Consider the following 9,313-nt stretch of genomic DNA (forward strand, 5'->3'; position numbering starts at 1 on the left):
ATTTCATTTTTACCATTTTAAACGTATACTTTCAGAACTGTAGAGAGTTACCTTGAAATTCATAACTTGGAAATATGATTGTCTCATTCATGGTCATTTTCCATCCTAGTTATCTGAAAAGTCCATTTTACTCATAATATATAAATCTGTGGGGGGGCTGTAAATATTTTTTAAAATTTCTCAGGTAATTCCCCAAGACCTATTTTATGTTTGATTATCTGAAGGTGCAAGTTAGAGAAGAAGGAATTGAATATGGCTATTTCCTACTGGAAAAAAAAAAGCTGAGATTTTTAATCTAACTGATCTGAGAGAAAACCATCCAACACTAAAAATGTGGTCATATTTCCAGAATGGAGAAAGGCTCAACAAGAAGAGGAGAAATACAGGTTAACTCAGCATCCAAAGTATCATGTCATCCTAAGGAGAACAGAAAATTCCCTGGGTGGTCTTGCAAACTTTCAGGTCCAAATGTGTTCTTGTGATCCTGAATTAATTACCTACTTAGGCATCTGTGTAGCCCACACTTGATAGAAAGTTGCCAACTTGACTGTTTTTTGTTCTGAGACCTAGCTGGTAGGAAGGCAGGGACTGATGGTATAATGTGGTAATCGCTACGTGGCAATAACCATGAAAGAATACTTCTGAACAAGGCACAACAAAGCCCAACTCATTAAAAAAAAAAGGGGGCCAGTTATACCCCCCCACCATCATTTATGTAAAATGAAATACAAGCAGTGATGTAATAATAAAAATATTTTACTCTAGTAGGCACTCTGTCCTAAACCATGTCCCAGAACATGTTTACATGGTAATTTCAGAATCCTACCAAGTCCACAAAGCGGGTGTTCTCACCGCTGTTGACTGGGAATTACCCCAGATTTAGATCTTGGCTGGCTTCAGCTAGCTTAGATGGGCAGGAAGGACTGCTCTTTCCTCATGTCTATACCTGGTCTTCTTACTAACCTGACAGTACTGGCTGAGGAAACAGTTGCTTCACACTGATGCACCCCAGGGAAAATCTTGAAGACCCTGTGCTCAGGGACTAACTCGTGTTTCAGCAAAGAATAAAACATGTCAGCCAGTTACCTCTATAAGCCAGTGATGGATGGACAAAAATAAAGCCCTCTCCTGCAGTCACTACTTCCTTATGACTCGAGTTCTAGGGTCCAAAATATGGGTGGCCACTGGTTCTTTCTTTACTCATGATTCTGTGACCCGCACCCCATCCATCTGGCACATTCTAGAGGACTGGCTTTGTCCACTTTGCTAATTTAAAGATGATTTGTACCTGTCCATCTTTTAAATACCTCTTAGCTCAACTGCACCTTGACAAAGGTGAGGGATGAGTAAAGCAAGAATTTTATCTTTGCTATCTTTGTTTTACAAGTACCAAACAGATGGCGTGACTCGTCTCCGATCACATGAGTGAATAAGACATAGGGCCTGAACTCTAGCCCCACATTTCTGACCCTAAAGTTCTTCCAGCCCCACCTAGAACTCTAGATCCCAGGTGGGTAAATGCTTTTTGCTGGAACTTGACCCCCTTTGTCTCAAAGAAGGCCTGTCTCCTTCTCCCCTGGTTAACTGACAGCCCAATGAGGACTGAATGAACTAAGTGCAATCAGACTGGTAGATCAATTTGGAAAGGGGTGTGGGTCAAGCTTCCTTCCCTGGCAGCTCCTGGACATTCCACCTTAGGCGGCCTGTCTGCCAGCTGGGTGAAATCATGGGCCTGGCTCCAGCCTTTTGGCAGCTAGAGTAGACAGCATAGCTAGAAGAGGCCTCAACCATACTCCAGGTCGGCCGAGTACAGCTGTCAGCGGCTTTTGCCTCGCCGGGCGCTAGGTGGGGGTGTCTGCCCCGTCCCAGGACAGGAGCCGACGTCCGTGGGGAGCACGCCTTTCCCAGGGTAAGCTGTTGGGGTGCAGGCTGCCGAGAGGTAACGGGGAGCTCCCACCCAGGCCGCAGCCCCGCCTCAGCCTAGTTCTACAGCAGCTAAGGCTGGACTGGGGGCTGGGACGACCCGGAAGACGCGACGCGCAAAGACTACGCAGGGCAGAAAGCCTTGGCGGGCAGCTCCCCCGCAACCCCCGACAGAGTTAGGGGAGATCAGATCCGCCAGCAGACGGAAGAGATGGAAGGAAGTTGCCTCCATGCTGAACGGCTCTGGCGGCTTTCTCTCCCGTCCTCCCAGTCGGCTCCCCGCCCCGGACGCCCCGCGCCACTCCGCGCCTTTGGCCCTGGCTCAAGGTCTTGTGATGTGATTAGCAAAGCCAGCGCCTTGTCCTCAGACACTCAGCCCAGCCCGGCAGGCCCGGGCGCTCTAGCCCTGTTTACAGAGCCTGGGCGGGGAGAGGGGCGGAGAAACCGGTCCGGACTCCGGAGGGCCAGACTACAGCTGCAGCCTTCCGCGTGGCCGCGTCTCCCAACCCCCCTCCCGCCCCCATCGTGCCTCCACGTGCAGCCCGACGGAGCCCCTCTACGAGACTCAGGCGGGGAACCCCTGCGCTCTTTGCCAACCAGCTGGGCGCGCGCGGACCGTTGCAATAGGTTTGCATTTTGCAATTCCCGCGCCCAGTACAGAAACTTGAGGGTGGGAGATGATAAAAGCCGCGCCAGCCCGCCTGGCAGGATCGGGCGGGGAGAGACACGTCCAGGGCCGCAGAACGCAGGGCACATGGAGGGTGCGGGGGCTTTCCAACACTGCAGCCCCACGGGAGAACAGAGAGCAGCAACCTCACCGCCGCCACCCAGCTAGCACCCAACGGGGCTAAACTCTCCACGCTGCCCAGGCGCCCGGGCCGCCGGCCCCGCCTCTTCCCCACCCCCTAGAAGGGGGGGGAAATTGGCGGCGACCAATGGGAGGCCAGCGAGGCGCCTGACGTTGGCGAGCCGGCGGGCGGCGTTGCCTGGAGACCCCGGCGGGGTCAGCGCTCCGTGCCCTCCCCTGGCGCGCCCGCCCCGCCGCCGCAGCGCTCCCGGGCTCTTATATAGGCTGCGCGCTCGCGGGCCGCCGAGTTCCAGCAGTCCGCGAGCTGCCGTCGGCTCGGCGCGGGGGGCGGGCCGGGCACCCCGGGCGCCGAGGTGCGCGCTCTGCTTTCCTCTCCTTTCCCCCCCCACCCCGCTCCGCACTCCGGGGCGCCTCTGCCCGTCCACGCCGCCCTCCCCCCAGCACAACTTTCGGTCCCTCCTCACCCGTTACTCGTCGTGGCCGCCCCGAGGGCTCCTCCCAGCCTTCCAGCCTGCAGCTGCGACCAGCACAGGACCCAGAAACATGTCGACCACACTTCTGTCGGCCTTTTACGATATCGACTTCTTGTGCAAGGTACGCGGGGAGCCGGGGAAGGAGGGAGGGAGGAGGGAGGGCGGCGGCGGCGGGCGCGCGCCACCCCTTCCACTTCCAAGACTTCGCCCCCGGCCCGCGGCTGTTGTTTGGGGGGGGGGGGGGAAATCCCGGAGTTTGCAGTCGGGTGTGCGAGCGCCCTTCGGGCGGGGGGGGGGAGCCCGAGCAGGAAGGGCGGAAGGGAAGGAGGGAGCGGCCCGAGCTGTTTAGTTTCTCGGGAGCTGACTGCGGCCACGCTGCCCGGGACTTCCCGGACAGTGTTTGCGCCTCCCACCCGGAGGCCCACGGGCCTGAGGATCACGTGTCGGGCCCCGGGGCGGCCGGGCTGGGCCCCCACTGGCTCTCTGGCTGGCTCGCGCGTGTCTGGGTGGAGGCCGCGGCGCAATCCGCGGAAGAACTTAGTTTACGGAACGCCGCTCGCCCCGGCGCTCCCCGGCCCTGTCCGCGCGCGTTCTCATCCCCTCCTCGCTCCCCTCCCTTTGGCAGACGGAGAAGTCGCTGGCCAACCTCAATCTGAACAACATGCTGGACAAGAAGGCGGTGGGGACGCCCGTGGCCGCTGCCCCCAGCTCGAGCTTCACGCCGGGCTTCCTCCGACGGCACTCGGCCAGCAACTTGCATGCGCTCGCTCACCCCGCTCCCAGCCCCGGCAGCTGCTCGCCCAAGTTCCCGGGCGCCGCTAACGGCAGCAGCTGCGGCAACTCGGCGGCCAGCGGCCCGGCCTCCTACGGCCCCCTGAAGGAGCCGTCGGGGGGCGGCGGCACCGCGCTGCTCAACAAGGAAAACAAATTCCGCGACCGCTCGTTCAGCGAGAATGGCGAGCGCAGCCAGCACCTCCTGCACCTGCAGCAGCAGCAGCAACAGCAGCAGAAGGGGGGCGGCGGCGGCGGCTCCCAGATCAACTCCACGCGCTACAAGACCGAGCTGTGCCGCCCCTTCGAGGAGAGCGGCACGTGCAAGTACGGCGAGAAGTGCCAGTTCGCGCACGGCTTCCACGAGCTGCGCAGCCTGACCCGGCACCCCAAGTACAAGACGGAGCTGTGCCGCACCTTCCACACCATCGGCTTCTGCCCCTACGGGCCCCGCTGCCACTTCATCCACAACGCGGACGAGCGGCGGCCCGCGCCGTCCGGGGGCGCGGCCGGGGACCTGCGCGCCTTCGGCGGCGCCCGCGACGCGCTGCACCTGGGCTTCCCCCGCGAGCCGCGGCCCAAGCTGCACCACAGCCTCAGCTTCTCGGGCTTCCCGACGGGCCACCACCAGCCCCCGGGCGGCCTCGAGTCGCCGCTGCTGCTCGACAGCCCCACGTCGCGCACGCCGCCGCCGCCCTCCTGCTCCTCGGCCTCGTCCTGCTCCTCGTCCGCCTCCTCCTGCTCCTCCGCCTCGGCGGCCTCCACGCCCTCGGGCGCCCCGACGTGTTGCGCCTCGGCGGCGGCGGCGGCAGCCGCGTTGCTCTACGGCTCCGGGGGCGCCGACGACCTGCTCGCGCCGGGGGCTCCGTGCGCCTCCTGCTCGGCGGCCTCGTGCGCCAACAACGCCTTCGCCTTCGGCCCGGAGCTGAGCAGCCTGATCACGCCGCTGGCCATCCAGACCCACGGCTTCGCCGCCGCCGCCGCCGCCGCCTACTACCGCAGCCAGCAGCCGCCGCCGCAGGGCCTGGCGCCCCCCGCGCAGCCCCCCGCGCCCGCCGGGCCCCTCCCCGCCGGCCCCGCGCCGCCCTCGCCGCCCTTCAGCTTCCAGCTGCCGCGCCGCCTGTCCGAGTCGCCCGTGTTCGACGCCCCGCCCAGCCCCCCGGACTCGCTGTCGGACCGCGACAGCTACCTGAGCGGCTCCCTGAGCTCGGGCAGCCTCAGCGGCTCCGAGTCCCCCAGCCTCGATCCCGGCCGCCGCCTGCCCATCTTCAGCCGCCTGTCCATCTCCGACGACTGAGGCAAGGAGGCGCCAGAGAGGAGGAGGAGGAGGAAGGGAGAGGTCGCGGAGGGGGGGCGGTGGTTGGAGGGAGCCCCTCGCATCCCACCCCTGCGTGGGGGGGGCACAGAAGTTGGGATGGCCAGCCCATGGCAGACTTGCAGAGCCCCCCCTGCCTAGCGTGTGGACTCGAACTTTGCTCTGGGAGGGGGATGTTTTCCCTCCCCCTTCGGTTTTCTCATTTTGTCTATTATTATTTTTATTATTATTATATTATTATTACGAAGTTTCTTGTTGAGCAAAAAAAAAAAAAAGCCAACGAACTTTTTGTATTCATGAACAAAATACTCACAACAGAGCAGTTGTGATGCGAATAGAACAAAAACAACCAAACACTTAAAACTTTTTTTTAGGTCTCTGAGTTTGAGACTCTAGGAAAAGTCAGCCCAGCACCAGCAGCTACCAACCACCATTCCATCTCTTCACTTGAAAAGCGTTTAGTGACAGTCCAGATGTGGGAACTTGTGAAAGAAGTTCCTAATTGTTTGTCTCAGACCAGTGTAAACAAACCAGCCGGCCACCACCTTGCTAAACTGTAAGCTTTTAGAATCCAATACTCTGCCAAGAATATGCCTTGATAGTAGTAGTTCTCAGACCCTTTGTTGTGTGTGGGTTTTTTTTTTCTTTTTTTAACTTTAACAAAGTTATATATGTATTGGGGGGGGATCCTTGCATTCCAAAGTTTGATACTGGTTACTGGTTTTATTGTCACCACTTGGGGTGTTTAGTTTAGAACCATTTGTCTGCTCTCTCTGGAAGCCTTGGGCAGAGCTTAGTTTGTAATTGTTGGGGAATAACTGCTGAATTTTTAGCTGTTTTGAGTTGATTCGCACCACTGCACCACAACTCAATATGAAAAAAAAAACCTATTTAACTTATTTATTATCTTGTGAAAAGTATACATTGAAAATTTTGTTCATACTGTATTTATCAAGTATGATGGAAAGCAATAGATATATATTCTTTTATTATGTTAAATTATGATTGCCATTATTAATCGGCAAAATGTGGAGTGTATGTTCTTTTCACAGTAATATATGCCTTTTGTAACTTCACTTGGTTATTTTATTGTAAATGAGTAAAAAAATCTTAATTTAAGAGATTGTATGTAATATTTATTTCATTAATTTCTTTCCTTGTTTACGTAAATTTCGAAAGATTGCGTGATTTCTTAACAGAAATCTACCTTGATGCTGTGGAAGTAGTTCGAGGAATATTTTTTATGAGTTTTCTTAGAATGTATAATGGTTGTAGCCCATCCAGCTTAGAAAAAAAAAAAATGACCACATACTTTGCAGTCAGGCTCACATGTGGCATGCTTTTCTAACTCCAAACTAGCAAAAAAAAAAAGTGTTTCCTGAGACCACCAGTTTGAACTGTGACATACTCTTGAGTATAAAGACATGTAGCAATAATGAGGAGGGGAATATCCCAGTGCCTTCAGATGGCCCAAACTTGCCTTAAATCCTCCTCAACCAAATAAGTATTGTGTGTATTAGTGCTTGAGAGAAGCTGAATGTAGGATGGGTTCAACTGCACAAAAGGAAAAGATTTTTTTTTACCACTTTTTTATATAGCTATAGAGAGGCCACCTCATAGTGCTGAGATGATGTATGCAGAACATGAAGATGCCTTGTTTCATGACAGAAGATTCCAAAACTTGGACAATTTCTTTTTTTTTTTCAGTGTAGAAAGGCAAGAATGTCTGAAGCTTTCCTGGACAGCAGATGAATGAGCAGTAGCTTAGATTTGTAGGTACAGTTGGAGCACTATTGTGTATGTATTCTCTGGACTACTTTGACAGAAGTAGGTTTTTGAATGTAACAAGATAAGTCAACTTGAGTTGTAATATATTTTGGGGAATCAGTTCACTACAAATTGTGACTGTAAACATTGTACTGTAAATGTTTTGTAGTTTTCCCCCAATAAAATTTTTGGGAAAAAAAAGTACTAATGCACTGTAACACAAGAGAGTCTCTTCCTGTGGCCTCTGGCACTACCCAGGTTTTCACAGGGTGGGGAGGGAGGGTAGGAGTGTTGGCAGAGCTCTGAAGAGCCTGTATCCACTTGTACCTGTATTTATTTTATAGCAAGTTCTTTTTAGCTGAAAGAAATTATTCGGACTGTCAAGGGCATTAGTTGTTCCCTTTGGTAATGAGATGCATCCCAGAGTTGGCTGACTGGTGGCAGATCCTGGCGGGAGACTTTTAAGGGGTGTGGCTCGCCTATGAGTCACCCAGTGGGGTCACGTGGCTGCTAGTGGCAGCAGAAGGTCCAATTTTTCTCTAGGCCACTGCCTGCCCACAGCCTGTAGGGCTTTAGTGTCCTGATCTGGAGGGGAGCATGTAGGCCAGAGCCTGGGTTGGGGAGCTAGGCTTCTGCCTGGACTTTGGAAAGGCCTGGCTGTGTCCTTTAAAGAAAGAGAGAGGGAAGATAAAGCAAGTTGAACTTATATCTGGATGATGTTTGTTTATGCAGACAACTTCCTCTGGGAGTGAGCACATAACCCACTATTTATGCAAAAGGAATTAAGAGTCTGGGCTTCAGACAACTAGAAGGCTTCTAGTCTAGGAAGCAAATTCAATCCAGGCTTCTAGAAAGAAGAAAAAAAAAAAGACTGCATTGATTTGACTGGGTTCCCAAAACAGTTGAGCAAACTTACTAAGGCTGACATTTTTTTCCTGATCACTTTAAAGCAAAATCAGGTTTATAATTCTTGTTTTCCTTCTCTACCTCCCCCTCCTGCACAAGTAGCCACAGACACTTTCCAAAGTTAGGTAAGAGATTTAGCAATAGTTTGCTTTCTTACCAACAACAGCTGGGCTCCATCAACCAATCCTTGCATCCCCCTCTTAATGGCCCTGCCTTTGCCAGGGTCTCTGGTGACTCACAGCTGAGCTGGGGGGGGGGGAGGGGGGGGAGGCAAGGGACGGATGTGCCTGGCCTGGGCAGCTGTTTGGAGTTAAGGATGATGGCGCTGGTGTTCACTGGAGCATTTTTCTGGTGGTTGGCCCAAGCTGCCAATAGGAATGGAGAGCAGTTTGAAAATTCTCCCGTATGCTGGGCCTCCGTACTGGGAGGGGAGGGGAAGCCAGAGGCCAAGGAGGGCCTGGGCTGGGTGAAGACCCTGCTGCCCCCAGGCTCGGACACCATAAAGAATGTGCAACGGGGAGGAAACAGCTAGAATGTGGTGCTATTTAGGCCAAGCTGCATTTCAAAGGCCTCGTTTCCACTTCATTCCCAAACTTATTTTTCTAAACAAGTACTTTTGATGGATTGGAATGTTAGACTTCTTTTGGGGGTAAGCCACATTCTTCTTTTTTTTTTTTTTTTATTACTCTGAAAGCCCAACGGCTAGGATTTAAAGTTTGTGTTTTAGACCCAGTAGAGTGTGGAAAGCTCAGGGGATCATTCAGAAATTTCCTCTTACTGCACTTCAATGGAGGGTCCTGGGTCATTGTCCTTCTGCAGTGGCTGGAATTAACAGCAGACACTAGTGCTTCATCATCCTTGGACCTGTTTTCTTGTCAATCCAGGAAACAAGTAAAACTTGCAAGTAAGGACAAAGTAGGATTGCCATGACAGGCTCTGCCAAGTCAACTAGAGCTGAAGATGGCTCCAGGCTGAGTCAAGATAGAATTCTTTCATGGTCAGGCTTTCTGACAATGAGCCCAGAATGGGGGACCTGGAAGATGTTCCACTGGCTGATTAAAGACCAAAGCAGCCCAGTTCATATGGACCAACTTCTAAATAATTTCAGAGAGGATATGTGCACGTACATATTTTCTACCCTTCACACTGTCTGGATCCATTGCTAAGTGTGCAGAAGAGGGAAAAAAAAGCACAAAAGAGAAAAACTATGGAGAAAGCCAAAGTTTTGTACTGTCCCATAGGAATCAATCAGTGGAGGGTTGAGTCCAGGCATGCATGTGGCTCCCGATACAGGACAGACAGCAAGCATAGCTCTGGGCTATCAGGTCCTGAACCTTGGGAGCAAACCAA

At 53.4% G+C, this 9,313-nt stretch overlaps 1 protein-coding gene across 1 annotated transcript; it reads left to right on the forward strand.

Annotated features, from left to right (window-relative positions):
- Positions 1 to 3,005: 3,005 nt before the first annotated feature.
- Zfp36l2 (ZFP36 ring finger protein like 2) lies at positions 3,006 to 7,261 on the forward strand. The gene is made up of 2 exons (XM_042675398.1): positions 3,006 to 3,325; positions 3,830 to 7,261. The coding sequence occupies exons 1-2, from the start codon at positions 3,275 to 3,277 to the stop codon at positions 5,270 to 5,272; spliced, it is 1,494 nt and encodes a 497-aa protein (XP_042531332.1). The 5' UTR covers positions 3,006 to 3,274; the 3' UTR covers positions 5,273 to 7,261.
- The last annotated feature ends 2,052 nt before the right edge of the window (positions 7,262 to 9,313 follow it).

This window comes from Dipodomys spectabilis, unplaced genomic scaffold (assembly GCF_019054845.1).
Source record: "Dipodomys spectabilis isolate Male_0828 unplaced genomic scaffold, ASM1905484v1 ptg000026l, whole genome shotgun sequence".
In the NCBI taxonomy this organism is placed as follows: Eukaryota; Metazoa; Chordata; class Mammalia; order Rodentia; family Heteromyidae; genus Dipodomys; species Dipodomys spectabilis.